The sequence below is a fragment of the Schistocerca americana genome, chromosome 4 (genome assembly GCF_021461395.2).
Source record: "Schistocerca americana isolate TAMUIC-IGC-003095 chromosome 4, iqSchAmer2.1, whole genome shotgun sequence".
NCBI lineage: Eukaryota > Metazoa > Arthropoda > Insecta > Orthoptera > Acrididae > Schistocerca > Schistocerca americana.
This window is the reverse complement of record NC_060122.1, coordinates 240,040,593-240,059,870: the sequence shown is the minus strand read 5'-3', so window position 1 is coordinate 240,059,870 and position 19,278 is coordinate 240,040,593. Positions and strand designations below refer to the sequence as shown.

Genomic DNA, 19,278 nt, shown 5'->3' with positions numbered 1-19,278 from the left:
ATGGTGCTTTGTTCTATTTTAACAATTTCAGTTGTTTCCTCACACCACTGATGCCACTATCTATTTCCCTCATATTTTCTGTGATAGGGAATTTAAATTGTAGTTGTACTCCTGGGTTTTTCATTGTAAAACATCTTTTAAAAGTGGAATTAAGAATTTCTGATTTTGCTTTCATAACATCAATTTCAGTTATTGACTCATCCCTGGAAGACTGGACACTAATTTTGGTAACACTAACATGGCCAGAATTTCTCTGGCCTTTGTGAGAGTGCTTTCAGCAACATTCTCCTACTGTAGTCACTGAAGGCTTTAGATGTTGCTGTCTTGATAGCCAAATGCATTTTGTACTTGTTGAGTTCACACAGCCTGACAAACTGGGGAACTTGCATTATAGTAACTCTCTTTGCTATAAACACTGAAAACGGAGGAAGTATTACAATTCTGCTGCTGGATTGGGCCAGCAGAAGGTGCTACGCGCATATTGTAGACCAGCAATTTTTTTGCTTGTCTGTGAATATTTTAAGCATACCTGGCCAATAAATTTACATGGCATGTGGTCTCAAAATTTGGTGTTTCATGAAACTTCCTGGCAGTTAAAAAGTGTGTGCTGGACTGGATCACAAACCTTGTCTTTTGCCAGCTATGCTCTGAATTACTGAGCTATCCATGCAAGACACATGCTCCACCATCACAACTTTGCTCCACTACTTCCTCTGCCCTACCTTTCAAAAATTCATGTTTGGGACACGAATGGGTGCTGCATGAAGTGACTGTGTGAGAAATTTGTGTGTGAGGAATTTCAAAGTGTTTGCTCAGTTGGTAAACTGGGCAATACAGAAATGTTCCTGTTCAGCTCTGTGCTTTTTGTTTCAGTATAGAAACAATAATTGGCTCAAAGGAGCTCATGTATGTGAGCTAATTAACAATGGGACACTCCAGAGTTTGAATCCTCTGCAAATTAAATTTGTCTGTTTGTGACTGGTGCCAAATATGGAGATAAATCTCAGTACTTTCAAGAGCAGAGCATTGCTCATTGTTGGAGGCATCATTCTAATGCAGTGGTACTGTATTCGTTTAATTTGGTGAGTGCTACCATAACGTCACTGTGATTATGCTATAATCTTTATTGAGGTGCATCAGCTGATTAGTGCAGGATGACCATTGTGGTGGGGTGTGCACCCCACCAGGTATGAGCCACTGTGCAGAGAATATGTATCACTTGGCTTGTGTGAGAAGAAGGTATCTTATGTGCTTATGCGGGCATACTACTCTGTAGATTAGTCTCAGGCCAAAGAATTATGCAGTCAGAGTTAGTGATAAGTGATATCAAAGCTCACTGCAGTATCTTTTGCAAGATGCTGATGGGCTAATGAACCTTTCATTTGTTTTTGCAATCTGTTCTGGCTGGTCTGATCAGGACACAGATTGATCCCTATAAATTCAGATACCTAATCAAATTTTTCACACAATGAATCACTTAACAAGAAGTGAAAGGCACTGGTAGATGAGTTCTGAGTCCTGGTTCTTACAAAATCACTCAGGATTAAAACAGGATAAAGTTATCTATCAACTGAATTGGTAATATGGGTTCAGATTAACCCCAAATTTATTCACTTCTATTGATCTTGCAAACCAACAGGAAGCTCACATTATTGTGCTTTACAAATATGAAAACAAGAAAAGGATATATAAGCAGTGAACATCAGGATAATTTAATGGCATCTTAAATCTGCTTGACAGACCTGCAAGGAATGGATAAGGTAAGAGTGACAGTCATCTCAGTCCTCCTCTCAAATTCATAGTCACTGTTGTGTCTGTAATAATTTCTCTGATTGTGCCCGAAAACGATGTATTGATTACACATGCAAATATCTAAATGTGCTCAGTCATGATGATCCCTCTACTGTAAGATATAACATAGTCACATTATCTAATGTAGTTTAAAAGAAAAGAAATGAAAGCACATATCCATTATCTTCCCGCAAAAGGTTCCCTTTCAGAACTACTGGTCACAGCTGTGTACATTAACTTTACTGTGGTTTATCTGCAACAGTAGTAGTTTTGCTCAATGGAAACCTCTTTTACGTACTTTGTAACGTTAAAAAGTGCTACCGCCTCACGTGCATCATTAATCAAAATATCAACAAACAAATGTAGCATTGTGAAGCAGCTTGTGAGTATCAGAATACACAGAAGTGTGTGTTTAGTTATATTCCACTGAACAACTGACTGTTAGTATTGTTATTTTGCATGGTACTTATTGAATTATCAGTTAATTTATTACAAAGGTGAATAGTTCAAAATTATTTTAGGCCATAAAAGAAGGCATGAGTACAAAGTATATTTTGAAAACAGTTACATATATTTGTAAAAATATTGCTTCTATAACATTAAAAAATCATGTAAGCATAAAAAAATTCCTTTCTCCAGGAAAAATCAGATGAGGGGCTTTCCTGCATCAGGGAAGATAAACTTTTTCATGTGATCTTCCGTCCAGATGATGCTATTTCTGCCCTCAAAAAATAGAAAAGCTTTGACAATAACTGCTACACAGGTTTCCCACCTGAAAAGTGCATTCTAGCGACACTTTTCCCAGCATGACTCTCTCCGGCTTTTTCTGAAGGCTTTAAAGTGAAAAATGCACTATCAAGTTGTTCTTTGAACAGAGATAATGGCGTGTAAAATAATTTATTTTGCATTGACCTGACACACTGCATTACTTCCAAACACAGTTCTTTTAAAAATTGGCTCCTAGAGAACAAGACTGCAATTGTAAGAACTTGGAGTTTCACATAACAGTATAGTGTCACGGTGCATGAAGCAGTGTGGCCACAGATTGTACCTGCTGATACGTGCTCAGGCTGCTGCCCTCTGCCTTGGTAGCTTCCCATTAGAGTTAATTCTGTCCCTAGGGAAGAATTCGGCACCCACAAATGGCTTCCCGCAGTGCCTGTTACATGGCTCATCCATGTCTTCTATGAAGGTGTGCACCATATTAAGTAAAGAATGTGCAACTAAATAGTTAGGAGTAAAAATGAGATGGGTCTTAGCAGCTAGGTCTTTGAAATTATCATCGTAACCCACGATAGCATCATACAGATTTATACACGTTGGTGCATAAAAGGGAACTGTGAAAGTTATCAGCCTAACATTTTTCTGACATGTTTCAACTTCTGCCAGGTTTCAAAATGTATGTATTAATATAAAAATTGGAGACAGAAGTTTGGAAAAGTTACACTATTTTATATTCATTTGGAACTTGGATGAATAGCTTGAGCATTGAAATTTTGTAAAGTGGATGCACAGTTGAGTACTACTGATGAATGCTACGACATTGTGATCGGCTACCATAGAAAAAAAGGAATGGGAAGAGGTATAACTCAATGCATCTGAGGTACACCACATCTGGATTACAGCCCGATGTTCTAACACGCAGTGACATAAAGCACAATGAGGTGGCAGAACCTCAGGGAGGGGGGTAGATGAAGAAATCAACAGAATTTGTAAGAACTTGGATTGAGTCGATTGAATTCACAGTATAATTTGACTTATCAATGCTCCAAGTTTAGACTTAGTCACTTAACAATAAGAACGTATTTTTCTGACCTTGTGAGGTGTTTGAAAATCCAAACATTTGATGTGTTGTACCAAGTTTATTCGTGTCATGTATAATAATATAAAAAAGCAGCTATAGGGAAAGTTGCTGTTCCTTTTATAAAAAATCATCACAAATCCAATCAACAGGGTGCGAAGAAGGCACAGTATTGGCACAGTGATTAAACTGACAAGAAAAGAGTGTGGATATTTAAAGGCTGTAAAGGGCTTTGGACTACTGTTTGCCACAACAGGAGATACAAAATCCCTTACTCATATGGTCAAGTGTACCTAGGATTTGATAACAGGAGCACAAACACCTGGCTTAAAGAACACGAGTATTTATTTTTTGTGCAACTCAGATAAATTAACAGTAGCAGATCTTGCCCTGACACCAGGGTACACCCCAAATTCATTCTCTGATGTACGGTTTTATTAATGTCCAATGCTTAATCTGGTAGGTTGTACAGAGAGATCACAGAAATTACAAAACTAAAATGACTTTAACAGAAAGGGAGGGGGACTAAAAATTGACAAGTTATGAGAGTTAGTGCTAAATAAACTAAACAGCACCAACTGTTCTGTAGCATAAGCTCTATAACATGTCAATGTGACTTTGCTATCTGTGGTTTCGTATAAGCAGTTTGATTTTCTGAGATTGTTTGAGTTTGAAAATCAACCTAGAAGTTTTTATAGCCTCTGAGGATTTCTACGGCATTAGGATACGAAATGTTAGGCAAAGAATATGTTTGGACCACGACATAATGCCGAAGTAAGTCAAGTCACCAAGGGTACAAGTACTGGCCGAGAAAACAAACCCTGCATTGCACTGTTGGTCCTATTTAGCAAGCTTCTGTACTATGCTTCTTTCCCTTTGTGTTCTTGAAGCAGATGTGCTTTTTTCCACATCTGTGTTATAGTTACTTGGCAGCTCTCTTATTTGGGGGGAAAAAAAATTGCGGTAAAAAGACCATGTGAAAATATTGGAAATCACAGATATTGGGTAGCCAGTGCTGTGATTACACTAAATGCCCCTGAAAATTAATTGTAAAAGTAACCTTCCTCATATTGATTCACACTGTTGAGTGACTGCTGAAGCAGTCATCAATGATATGCTACTTATACCATTGTCCTAAAGGTATGTTGTACTGTTGCATTTTTATTTTTATATGTCCTATTGTGACAGCCAAAAATTGGATAAACTCTATACAGTGCAAAAAGATCCCACTGTTCATTGTCAAGTTTTGGATAGTCTGTCTCTTGCTGAAACTGTGGTAAACGCTTTGTACCATTCACAGTTTTTTGCAATTTGAATGCAGTGTGCTGCAGCTTTGTATTGTTGAACTTAGATTCGTTGTGGAGTTACTGGTGTCACTCTGCAATGAAGACCGAATATGTGACACTTTGGCATTACAAATGCTAACCATTTACAGAGAATGATGTATAAAACACAAAGTGTTTCTGGATTTAATAAGTCCTTCCACCAGCTTCATACTGGTATGGTTAGCTATCACAAGAAATTTTGGCAAACATGATAGGTTACCAATAGTTATTGTACTCAAACAGAAGTGTCCAAAGAACTGTGAGAGTATTTCTTTTCAATCACCACTAGCACCTTGCCTTGTATCTACATGGAAGCTAGACTTGCACTGTATGAAGCTTGAAAGACTGCCTCAATAATTGATTCACGTGTACCTCTTGTGGCATTTAGAGTAGAAGGTGTGCTTGGTACTAGTTAAAGCCATTGGATAAGATTTTTCTGATTGTTGGGGGAGTTAGTTTTGGTCTCTCATTGAACCAGAGGAGAACCTCGCATTGGCCTCGAGCTGTCTTTATAGCTTTCTCATTGGTTGCATTGGAAAGACTTTAGAGCCCATGCCCAGATGTCATGTGACTTTTACCTTAGAATCCAGGAAGCTTTGTAGTTGCTTCTAATGTTGTTCCTCCTTTCTCCTTGATTGCTTAACTGCTTTAAACACCACAACATGTAGTTCTACACAGACAGCCCCTCATTGGTATTTTCTTGCCTTCTGAAAGCTTATGACTTTATCAGAGATTGTCATACCAGGGAATTCAAGGACAACTTAGCATATTTATATGATCCTTGTGAATGGCGATTTTTCAAGTACTGAGTCAGTAAGTGTGGGATTCCCCGAGTAAGGCATCAAGACATTTGTGTGAATGTACAGCTTATGATGGAGGGCTGTGCAATCACAATTCAAATGACTAGTGATCCTCAAGCTTTTGGAACTGTGATTTATTTATTTATAAAAATATGCTTTCTCCTGCTACTTGGGAAATTTTTGGATAAGAAACAAATTTCAGGGCAAATAATACAATAAAATTTTGGTTGACACAATCATATAGAAAGCCTGTGAACAATTATTTGAATGCTCTTAACTCACTGATTAGTGAACACTCAGAGGATGCCTTGAATTTGGTGTGTAGTGGATACAAATACAAATCAGACAAGGACTCCTTGTTATTTCTGTGGGAGTAAAGTTTTATTGATAGCAACAATAGCACCATGGTTTAAAAATACTGAAGAAGTTAGAGTATACAGTGCTTTATATTAGTCTTTCAAGAATTGTGAACCAATGTCAGGTCATGTACACTTCAAACAAATCTTACGGCATAAAATAAATACATTAAAATGGCCCTAGTCCATGAACATCATGTTGCATGTATGGCTCAGCACAAGACCTATTAGGCAGAAGAGTATAGCTGTGAGTCACTAACTTCTAGCAGTGCCACTAAAGAAAAGTAGCTGCAAGTTTTAAAAATGTTGGTGGCTCACAATTCGCATTTGAATGTATTGGATTATTATTTTGATGACAAGTTTTGAGTTACACTTCATATAGAAGATACTGAAAACCCAATCTCTTGTAGTGCCTTCTTTGTATTGCTTCCTAGTTGTACTAAAGGTGTTGTCTGGTTACATGGGTAATTTCTTTCTAAGAGGATTTAGCCTGCGCGGTGAAGGTTAGAATATAAAGAAGTATTTTATAATAAGGTTTACAATTATTTCCATATCAAAAATGAATGCAATTGCATTTTTAGTTATAATTTGAAGAAAATTGTGTAGTTTAAAAATAAACCATAGATAAAGTAGATTTCTGGCTTTCTGTATTATTTTGTCTGTTGAAATTTTCTTCTATCATCAGTTGAATAATGTCACTTCCTTGAGCACTAACCCTGTCAAAACATTACGGGCATGGCTGTTAACCCAAAAAGATGTTACCGACAACAGATTAGTTAATTCTGATTCATACTATATACAAAATAATTTGAACTGGTTGCATTGCTAAGGAGCTATTTTTCATAATGTCCTTGTGCTGTAATAAATTTTATAAAAACTAATCAACTCTGTAACATACTCTTGTACTCTGCTGGAAGAGAAAACTATAGAACCTATGTGTCTGTGGAAATGACAAGCAGACTGAGTGTGTATAAACTCAGATGTGATGTACTTACAAGCTGACCACACTAGTTGAACAAGTTCACAAGATCAGTCTCATTTCCTTCATGTTAAGCCACAAACACAATATTTTCCAATGGAACCCAGTAACATTTCAGTGGAAAACTATCCAGCCTGTGCTGTTGAGTTCACAGATTCTGATTATCCTTTTTGCAATGTAAGGATACAGTTACAGGTCTGAAAACAGTCACTTACTAATACATCATGTTAAATAGCTCCTTATCAATATGAGCATTACCATTTCTTTTATGTCCAGGTGGTATTACAGGTACGTCTTAAAAGGGGTGTGAGGGGAGAAAAGATACACAATTGGATGCATATAAATAATGCAGCTGCAGAGAATTGTACACTGAAGCACCGAAGAAGCTGGTATAGGCATGCGTATTCAAATACAGAGATATGTAAACAGGTAGAATATGATGCTGCAGTTGGCAATGCCTATATAAGACAAGTGTGTGGCACAGTTGCTAGATCAGTTACTGCTGCTATAATGGCAGGTTATCAAGATTTAAATGAGTTTGAATGTGGTTTTACAGTCAGTGCACATGGGACACAGAATCTCTGAGGTAGCTACGAAGTGGGCGTTTTCCCTTATGACCATTTCACGAGTGTACCGTGAATATCAGGAATCCGGTAAAACATCAAATCTCAGACATTGCTGCAGCTGGAAAAAAAAATCCTGCAACAACAGGGCCAACGATGACTGAAGAGAATTGTTCAATGTGACAGAAGTGCAACTGTTCCGCAAATTGCTGCAGATTTTATTACTGGGCTATCGACAAGTGTCAGCATGTGGACCATTCAATGAAACATCATCAATATGGGCTTTTAGAGCCAAAGGCCCACTCGTGTACCCTTGATGACTGCGTGACACTAAGCTTTATGCCTTGCCTGTGCCCATCAACACTGACATTGGACTGTTGATGACTGGAAACATGTTGCCTGGTCGGACGAGTCTTGTTTCAAATTCTATTGAATGGATGGACATGTACAGGTATGGAGACAACCTCATGAATCCATGGACGCTGCATATCAGCAGAGGACTGTTCAAGCTGGTGGAGGCCCTGTAATGGTGTGGGGCGTGTGCAGTTGGAGTGATATGGGACGCCTGATACATCTAGATATGACTCCGACAGGTGGGACATACGTAAGCATCCTGTCTGATCACTTGCATCCATTCATGTCCTTTGTGCTTTCTGATGGACTTGGGCATTTTCAGCAGGACAATGCAACACCCCACACGTCCAGAATTGCTATAGAGTTCCTCCAGGAACACTCTTCTGAGTTTAATAATTTCTGCTGGACACCATACTCCCCACACATGAACATTATTGAGCATATCTGGGTTGCCTTGTAACTTGCTGTTCAGAAGGGATCTGCACCCCCTCGTACTCTTATGGATTTATGGACAGCCCTGCAGGATTCATGGTGTCAGTTTCCTCCAGCACTACTTCAGACATTAGTAGAGTCCATTCCAAATTGTGTTGAGGCATTTCTGCATGCTTGCGACTGCTCTGGACGATGTTAGGCAGGAGTACCAGTGTCTTTGATTCTTCAGTGTATTTCATACATTGTATAGTAAGTCTAATATTAGTCTTGAAGAAATGTCAACAAATTTGGAATTTGTCTGTAGATTCATTTATGACAAAAATCATTAGACAGCAATAAGACAAGTTGATCCAGTAATTTAGGAACTGAATTGACCTACATAAAGAAAATCTGCTATTGTTAAGGATGATTTCAAAGACTTCATTAAACTATATATAAATAATACTAGTCACTGACATTTCATCCTCATTTGGGCTAGATATTTTCAGATATAAATTGGCAATGTGTCTCCTGGGATTGAAACAATAATCTAATTTTTTTATAAGAATAAACCACCATTTGACTGTATATTACTGTATTTTTCTTCTGTACTGTTTAGATTTCAGCTTTTATGCCATTATCAAGTACAGTGCTAAAATTTCTTGATAATGGCATAAAAGAAAAAATTTAGATAGTAAGAAGAAAAATACAGTAATATAAAGGCAGATGATGGTTTATTAAAAAAAAAAAAAAAAAAAAACTGCATGACTGTGACTCAGCACCATCAAAAACTTTTTTTCAGTAGTGAATAGCTCTATATATTGATCATTGCCTCTCAGATCAAAAGGAACTGTTTGTAATTATAAATATACCTTCATCAGCAATTAAAAAAGGAGGGAATAATGTAAGAAGAGCCTTAAGATTCAAAAATGCCTTTAAAAATAATTTACTGATTGACTCTGCACTATGTTGTTGTGCTGCTGATCATTCTATCTAAATTAGCTACGTGTAATAAATATCCGCTAAGAACACCAAATCATTTTAGAACTACTTAAGATGTGTCAAATGAACTGAAGTAAGAGCATCTGCTTTACACTGCATAAATAAGTTTTGTCTGGTTCTGAATATAGATTGATTTTTGGTGACCCCACATCTTGTAATCTGTAGCACGGATTTGGAATTCGCAAATTTCCTTCATTGATGTAGCGTGCACCAAACATATGGTACATCACCTCCTCATTGTACAGTGAACTAGCAACTTTGGCAACTATTTCTAAGATATCAGTAATGTTTATCCATGAAATGACAAATAAGTTGTGTTAAAATAGTACCTGCTTGGGGAAGAATATCCAGATGAAAAAGAGGAGATGTCTGTAGTGTTAAGTTAAACTTTTGGTAACAGGTTGTGGTTTTTATTCCAATCCAATTTGTACAAAGTTGCCAGCCAACAAGTCTTAATTTAAAGAGAACCATCCTTCAACAGTAAAGTACTACTCACCTGCAGAACCTATGAAATGTCTATAAATTTTTGCTCTGCCCGCGCCCGCGTCCTGTAATAACTTCATTAATATATCAGAGTGAAATATAAATATTACCAATCTTGAATCAGAAAAGTGAGTTCTATTGGTAGCAGGTATAGCAGGCACTGTTGAATTTCTGTGTGTTGCCTTCTCTCTCTCTCTCTCTCTCTCTCTCTCTCTCTCTCTGGAGCCCGCGCCCGCGTGTGACCTTTCCTGTTTTCTGTAATTTTGTGGCCGGCCGGAGTGGCCGTGCGGTTCTAGGCGCTACAGTCTGGAACTGAGCGACCGCTACAGTCGCAGGTTCGAATCCTGCCTCGGGCATGGATGTGTGTAATGTCCTTAGGTTAGTTAGGTTTAATTAGTTCTAAGTTCTAGGCGACTGATGACCTCAGAAGTTAAGTCGCATAGAGCTCAGAGCCAAATCTATAATTTTGTGTCTTTAGTAGTAGTGGTGGTGGTGGTGGTGGTGGTGGTAGGTAGGTAGGTAGGTAGGTAGGTAGGTAGGGGGGGGGGGGGGGGGAGAGAGAGAGAGAGAGAGAGAGAGAGAGAGAGAGAGAGAGAGAGAGAGAGAGAGAAGGCAACACACAGAAATTCAACAGTACCTGCTACAGCTGCTACTAATAGAACTCACTTTTCTGATTCAAGATTGGTAATATTTATGTTTCACTCTGATATTTTAATGAAGTTATTACAGTATATGAAATAACAATAATATGGAAGGGATACATTGCCACTTACCACATAGAGCAAGCATTGAGTTACTGACAGGCGCAGTGAAAAGAATTTTTAAAATATTCAGCTTTCAGACTACGTCCTTTATCAGAAGTTGGAAATTTACTCATGTGTACCTGGCCACTTATGTCTCTGGGCACTAAGGTTCAGTCCAGTCCATCCTGGATTTTCTTTTGTTTTATTGAGGTATATGTTGAGTTAGTTTTTAAGGTATTACAGGAATACTGTTTGTCTTTTAGTAAAAGTATGAACCCCACATGCATTGTTACTACAAGGGTAGTTTGAAAAGTTCTCGGAATCACCATGAGAGGTAAGTGCTAGCGCAACGAGTTGTTCATGTGATATTCATTGGACTGTTGCCTGTAAACACGAGCCACGTCAGTACTCTGTGACGGTGATGTGGCCCTGTTGTTCCCGCGTAGTGATTTGCAAAGATGGAAAAAAATCGATATTTGAGCAGTGATTAAGTACTTCCTAAAGAAAGATAAGAAAGCAGAGGACATTCATGCTGATTTCCAGAATACGCTGGGGGACTCTGCTCTTTCATTTTCTACTGTTGCCAAGTGGACAAATGAATTTAAATTTGGCCAGGAGAGCTTACATGATGATCTGTGCAGTGGTCAGCCAAGATGTGTCACTAATCCAGAAAAAATTGCAAATGTGCACAAAATGGTCATGGAGGATTGCTGATTGAAAGTGTATGAAATTGCTCCCACTTGCCAGATGTCATCTGAAAGGTTATATCACATTTTAACTGAAGAATTAGAAATGAAAAAATTATCTGCAAGATGGGTGCCTCGACTCTTGATGCTGGATCAAAAACGCAGGGAATGGACATATCGGAACAATGTTTGGCCAGTTTTAGGAGAAACGAACAAGATTTTTTTGCACTGGTTTGTGACCACAAATGAAACTTGGATGCACTACTGGACCCCAGAGACAAAAAAACAGTCAAAGCAGTGGTAACATGCTGATTCTCCACCACCAAAGAAAGCAAAGACAGTTCCTTCAGCGAGAAAGGTCCTAGCGTCAGTGTTCTGGGATGTGAAGGGTTTCTGTTTGTAGATTATCTCTCCACTGGACAAACAATTACTGGGGAATACTATGCTAAACTCATGGACAAATTGCAACAAAAGATACGCTAAAAAAGGCCAGTTTTAGCAAGGAAGAAAGTCGTCTTCCGCCAAGAAAATGCTCGCCCATACACGTGCCATCGCCAAGGCAAAATGACACGAGCTAAGATATGAACTGTTGCCACACCCACCTTATTCACCTGATATGGCTCTATCAGACTTCCATCTCTTCCCAAAACAGAAAATTTTTGTTGGTGGACAAGGATTCATTTCAAACAAAGAATTGATAGCCGGATTTGACAACTGCTTTGCAGGCCTGGGGGAAACTCATTTTTGAGAAGGGATCAAGGCAGTGGAACATTGTTGGACCAAGTGCATTAATCGACAAGGAGGTTACTTTGAAAAATAAAAAATGTTTCAGTGATGTAAGTACTTTTTTTCTATTCCGTTCAGAGAACTTTTCAAACCACCCTCATATCATCAGCAGTTTGACATCCACTGCTAAATGAAGGTCTCTGCAAGACTTTCCCTGCCATTATGGTCTTAATCTGTATCCATCCATGCTGCCCCTACATGACTTCTAAAGTTGCGAAGCTATCTTCAGTTAAGTTGTCCCAGTCCTTTCTTATCTCTTAGAATCCATCAAAGAATTCCAGGGTCCATCTACCAGTGATTTTTTGATTGTATGTCTCCGTCCACCTCAATTTCATCAATAGCTGTCGTATTTATGGCTTGCACTACAGTCTGCACCCTGCTGTATTTCTATCCGTCCTGTCTCTCTTACTAATTTCCAACGTTCACTTCTCCATTGCTTACTAAGAAACCCTCAGTCTTTGAATAATCCCCCCCCCCTATTAAAAATTTGTCTTTTACTACAATGTAATTGTCCTCTTTCTGTCTCCATCTCACTGCATTCCTCCCCCTCTCTCCCTTCCCTTGTCACACATCCTATCCCTTATATGCAGCTAATATTTTAAGCGGATAATTTTATAATATTTCTTAAATTTGATATTTCATTGCATATAGGTGTGCTGATTGCACTTGGCTCACTAATGATGTGGCATGCACGACTAATAACAAGAGGAGAAACAAGTATCGAGGCGCACATCAATAAACAGGAGACAAAGAGGTTAGCTGCACTCAATAAGGTAACTCATCATTGTTAGAAATGTAAACTAGATTATAACTTTGTGTAAAGCATATGTAGGAGACACCACTGTTTCATAAATTAATTAAAATGAACATGAGTGAAAGATACTGTGTGTGTCATACTTATTTTATTAAAATAAACTGTTGCTGGCTAATGAAGACATTTTTCACTTGGTTTGCATTTACATTTATATTTCATGTTTAAGTACCCTCTTAACCATGTTGGATGTTGGTGTTTTCTTCACTTTGTCTTAACATAACCTTCACATTTTATATTTAATTGCTCAAGAAGAAAGAAGCAACTGTGTCAACCCTCAACTGCTGTATTTTATGGTTGTGAGATACTGAATAGATGATCCTGTGTATAAACAGCTAATAAACTGTAACACGCAATATCTGTCAGTAGAGCTTAAAATCTGTTTCTATCTGTGAAATAAATGCCTGATGATCTGCTCTTATTAGAAAACCATAATAATTATTTTAATAAAAAACTTTTTAATATAACACATTTTTAAAATGGACTAAAAAATATAAAATAATTTCTCCTAGCCATATACAAATTTCTAACACCATAAAAATAGTCCTGGAAATTTATACTTGTGGATTTGTAATAGCTATGACAATACTTGCAGAATTTAAAGTGGAAAAACACGGGTTGTATACAGTAGTAATAGTAAGGAGGTGAATATTCACGTATCAATAAAGTATTGCATGTGCCCCACATTTTTCATTTTAAATTCTAAAAGTATTTTCACATCTCTTAAAAATTCACAAGCACAAATATTCAGGAATATCTGTATGGATTTAGGAATCTGTATGAAGCTGGGAGAGTTTATTTTTATTCTTTTCGATCCATTTTAAAAATGTGTTATGTAAAATGTTTTTATTTAAATAATTATTTTCTGCTTTTTAGTTTTGTGCATTTGAAATCTTGTAGTAAATTTCAAACCATGTTGACATTACAACAGACATGAGTGGTAAATTCCAGGCTTATTTCAGTTTTTCTTCATTCTAGTCAACCAATACATTGCTTCCTCATACAGTTATGTCATGGAAACACCTCCAAATGCAAAAATTAAAAAAAAAAAAAAAAATCAACGTATATGGAGTCTTAACAGCAATTGTTCCACTATAAAACATTTGTAAGTGGAACAGTAAAAGGGGGAATAGCAGTGGTACACAAAGAATCCTCTGCACACCCCAGACAAATATGTTAGTTAATATTGCATTGTCATCTGGTTCTGTGCTATTCTGAAAGTTTTATCAGAACTACTGATAGCCTTGGAAGAGCCATCTCATGAGCAAGATGTATGAAACAGGTAAAATACGAAGCCTATTCAGAATGTTCTAGAACATTCTGGAACATTTGTAAGTTCGCAGCAGTGGTTTGTTGGAGCGAAATGTGGTTGGCATCCTTGCACATGCCTGTGATTAATGTGTAACTGCCAGAAGTTTCATTGATGTATGTCTGTTAGTTATTGTTCAGTGCTGTATTGAGTAGAACATTGTGGCACACAGTTTGTGAATTTCAAGATTGCAGAGTTAGAGGAGCAATGCATATGCATTAAATTTTGTTTGAAACTCAAGAAAACCTTTACAGAGACACACTATGATGCAGGAAGCCTACAGTGATGAGAGCTCAAGCCATACTCGGTGTTACGAATGGTTCACATAGTTTAAAAATGGCCAGACGGAAGTTCAAGATGAACCTCATTCAGAATGCCCTTCAACATCGGCTGGTGACGCTCATGTTAGGAACGTCAAATTGTACATGCCAATCAAAGACTGACTGACTGAGAGATTGCAGAAGAATGTAACATATCAGTTGGACCGTGTCGTGAAATTCTGACACAGCACATTGGAATGCATCATGTTATCGCCAAGTTTGTCCCATGGCTCATGAGTCAAGACCAGAAAGACTTTCACCTTGCAATCTGTGAAGGGTTTTTGGATCATGCAAATGAAAATCAGAGGTTTCTTAAGAGAATCATAATTGGTGATGTCTTCACAATGGGTCGGGAAACGTTCTCCAAGACCAAAAAAAGCTTATTATGCTTATCCATTACGGATATTTTAGAACCGTGACTGTATAATGAATGTAAATAAGTTATAAAGAACTGCAACCAGTCACTTTTTTGAATAATTATGTTTTATTCCATGAACCGGTTTTCGAACCTTTTCAGGTTCATCTCCAGGTGGTTTCAGGAAGTTACATCATTACTGCTGGCATAATGCTGGGTGCTGGCCTTATGACAAAAAGATGGGTCACACTTTAATGTATCGCTATAACTATAGCTTATCTGTTGATATGGATGTAAATCTAGTTATTACTTACTGCGACAGTATAGGTGGCTTTTTTCGATTAGTGTCCATCTGTCTGCCTCCATTTTGATATCCAGTAGTTATATCAGTACACACACTTCCACACAAACTATATTAATTTACACTCTGATACCAAGACTTTTCCAGCACCCAGCATGCGCTTTACAACTGTTGCTTGTAACAAAGATCTTGACAGAAAGATATGGCATAGGCCTACTTTGTACATAGATGTAATTTGTTGTTCTTTACATGTATTAAAGTCGATAGAAGGGCAAGTATTTTAATCACAGTGGTGATAACATGAGAGCACAAGATAAAATAAATAAATAAATAAATTACTATAAGAACAAACTTCAGATGATCTGATATCATATTTCTGTTTGTATATTACAGACATTATTGGCATTAATATGAATACGCAGGAATCAATAATACAGAGTTATAGATGCAGCTGTGTGTATGACTAGGACCTTTATATTTAAATTAATAACAAATCTTCAGATGAACTGTTGACTTATTTCTGCTGTTATGTTAACATGATGTGGGGTATTATCAAGAGTAGATTCTGTTTATTTTAGCTAAAGGTATATGTATAAAAGTTATAGTGATTGTAATGGACTAAAGCTGTTTGTATGGCTGTACACTTTATATTTAAAACATCATGGACAAAAGTTCTTAAACTGTTGACTTACTTTCATTCTTACATTAGAGTGATCTGGAATATTAGTAAAGGCAGCTTCTGTTTGTTCCAGCTAGAATTAATATGTATAAAAGTACTGATTTATGTTAGCAGTAGAGGGCTTTAACATTTAGAAATATAGTACGGGTTTTATTCTGTGGTAGGATATTACGCTGACACCAGTGTAGTTAGGATGTAAGGAGTGGGAGGGGGGAGATCGTTTGGAGGGGGGGGGGGGAGGGGGAGCCAGTGTAGGGTTCATTGTTTGATTACTTGTTTTGAGCTAGTAGATCTTCAAAGTTCTGAAGGAAAAATTTGTTTCTCAGTTCAATTTGATCATTGAGTAGGTAGTCAGGTGCTGTATTTGTGTAGATAAATATTTAAATTTCTTCAAGAAGGTCAAGTATTGTGCCTTTGTTGGCAAAATGGAGTATTTGGAGATTCTGTTCTATGTTGGTTGCAGAATGATTGTGTTGGGCAAGATGTGAGGCAAAGCTGGACTTGTTCAGGTTGTTAAGACAGAGTGCATCTATGTGTTCTTTAAATCTTGTTGTGGAGTGTCTACCAGTTTGTCCAATGTAGAAGCTTGGACATGAGTTGCAAATGAGCTTGTACACACCTGACTTTTGACACTGTTGTATAGTGGTTTTGGTGCTGTGTGTGATTTTATTTTGTATTATGTTGTTAGTGAAGAAACTTATTTTTATGTTGTATGCCTTGAAGAGGTTGGCAATTTGGTGAGAAATCTTCCCTAGGAAATGCAGGCTAATAAATGTGGTCTTCTTGTTTGTGGGTGGTTGTTCAGCAGTTGGTTGATTTAATTTTGCTGTATGGATTAGTTTATCTTTTATTGCAGGGTTGTACCCATTGGTGGATGCAATTGATTTAATAATTTCTGTTTCTTTTTGTCTTTCACTTGTGTCCATTGGGATTTTAAGCATGCGATTACCCATTGTTCTGAAGAATGCTTTTTTTTTATGTTGGTCTGGATGGCAAGAGGATTTGTGTATGGTAAAATTGGTGGTTGTTGGCTTTCTGAAAATTTGAAATTTATATTTCTGATTTTTATTTGAGATTGTTAGATCAAGATCGTTAATGCCTTCTGGTGTTTCATGTTCTACTGTGAATTGGATTTTATTGTGTATTTTATTAAGTTCTTTGGCTAGGCTATCTGTTTCTTCTGTTGTTCCATTGAGCAGAATAAGTGTGTCATCAACATAGCGTTTGTAATAAAGCAGCTTATCTTTTAGTTGGGTTTGGGACCTAAAAAAGTTGTTTTCAAGGTTATTGATATATATGTCTGCTAGCAAGACTACTTCCCATTGCCAGTCCATCTTCCTGAATGTAAGACTTGTTGTTGAACAGGAAGTAGTTGTGTGACAATATAAGCTACAGCATCTCTATGAGTTCATAGATTTCAGCTCTACCCATTGTCCCATGTTTGAGTAAGTTATTTCTTACTAAACTATTTGTTTCCTTGACAGGTATGTTTGTATATAGGTTTACTATGTCAAGAGATGCAAATTTAGCTGTGACTAGGATGGGAATATCTTTTATACTATTGATGAGCTCATAATTGTTTTTAATGGAGCAGTTATTTTCAAATACATATGCCTTGCGGATAATATCAAGTTTTTTGGTGATTTTACAGCTTGGGCTATTGATAGAGTTCACAATGGGACATATTGGACATTCTGGTTTGTGGATCTTAGACTGTGATCTCAGTTTTGTTGCTGATGGGTTATCACTATACAGTGCTTGCTTCTAATGGTGCCAACAAGAAGTTGCAGTTTTTAAGCAACTTTTTATCATGGAATGTAACTTCCTGAAACCATCTGAAGATGAACCTGAAAAGGTTCGAGAACCGGTTCATGGAATAAAACATAATTATTCAAAAAAGTGACTGGTTGCAGTTCTGTATAACTTATTTACATTCAAAAAAAGCTTGTCAGGTTAAGTCAAATGTCAAAGCCATGCTGACAGTTTTCTTTGACTTTGAAAGATGAATTCATGCCACAGGGACAAACTGTTAATTGATGGTACTATCAGGGCATGTTGCAACACCTGCGAGAAAATGTGAAAAGGAAACTGCCTGAAATGTGGCTAGATAATTCGTGGCTCTTGCATCACGATAATGCACCCGCACATTCATCCCAGTTGGTGTGTGACTACTGCAGAAAAAACGAAATCACTGTGCTGTGTCATCCTTTGTTCTTTCCAGGCCTTGCTCCTGCAGACTTTCTTTTATTTCTGGAGTTGAACACCCCATTGAAAGGATGAAGATTTGCAATGATAGGTGAGATAAAATAAAATTCGCAGATGGCACTTCACACGATTCAGCAAGAGGCACACACAGATTCCTTCCAAAAGTGGAAATGGGATTTGGAGCAGAGTATCAATTGCATAGGAGAGTATTTTGAAGGCAACCATGCGAAATAAGTAAAAGATAGGAATAGAAAAATTTTGTGGACAAAGTTCTGGAATTTATTGAACAGGCCTTGTACTCTCAGATTTCAAAAATAATATAATAATTCCAATTCCAAAGAATGCAGGTGCTGACAGGTGGGAGTATTACCGAACTATTAGTTTTACAAGTCATGGTCACAAAATACTAACACAAATTCTTTCCAGAAGAATAGAAAAACTGGTAGAAGCCAACCTTGGGGAAGATCAGTTTTGACTCCGGTTAAATGTAAGGACATCGAAGGCACTAGTGACCCTATGACTTGTCTTAGAAGAAAGGTTAAGGAAAGGCAAACCTACATTTATAGCATTTGTAGACTTAGCAAAGCTTTTGGCAGTGTTGACTGAAACACTCTTTTTGAAATTCTGAGGTTGCAGGACTAAAATACAGGAAGTGAAATGCTATTTACAACTTGTACAGAAACCAGACGGCAGTTATGAGAGCCGAGGGGTGTGAAAGGGGAGCAGTGATTGAGAAGGGAGTGAGACAGGATTGTAACCTATCCTTGATGTTATTCAATCTGTTCAGTGAACAAGCAGTGAAGGAAACCAAAGAAAAATTTGGAGTAGAAATTAAACTCCAGAGAGAATAAACACAAACTTTGAGGTTTGTTGATATCATTGTAATTCTGTCAGAGGCTTGCAAGAGCAGTTGAGTGGAATTGACAGTTTCTTGAAAACTGAACTGTATATAAAATGAACGTCAACAAAATCAAAACAAGTATAATAGGATGCTGAGGGCATTAGATTAGTAAATGAGTCTTTGAAAGTAGTAGATGAGTTTTGGTATTTGGGCAGCAAAATAACTACTGGGTGAAGTACAGAGAACATAAAATGTAGACTGGTAATGGGAAAGAAAGTATTTTTGAAGAAGAGAAATTTGTTAACATTGACTGTAGATTTACATATGAGAGAGTCTTTCTTGAAGGCATTTGTATGGATCCATATATGGATGCGAAA

General features: G+C 37.4%; 1 protein-coding gene across 1 annotated transcript in view; it reads left to right on the top strand.

Moving 5' to 3' along the window:
- The window catches only part of LOC124613872 (palmitoyltransferase ZDHHC16B), a 95,284-nt gene that overhangs the window by 71,426 nt on the left and 4,580 nt on the right, over positions 1–19,278 (top strand). Inside the window, exon 8 of the mRNA XM_047142600.1 lies at positions 12,732–12,853. Coding sequence (XP_046998556.1) covers positions 12,732–12,853 — 122 coding nt within the window. The remainder of the gene's footprint in view (positions 1–12,731; positions 12,854–19,278) is intronic.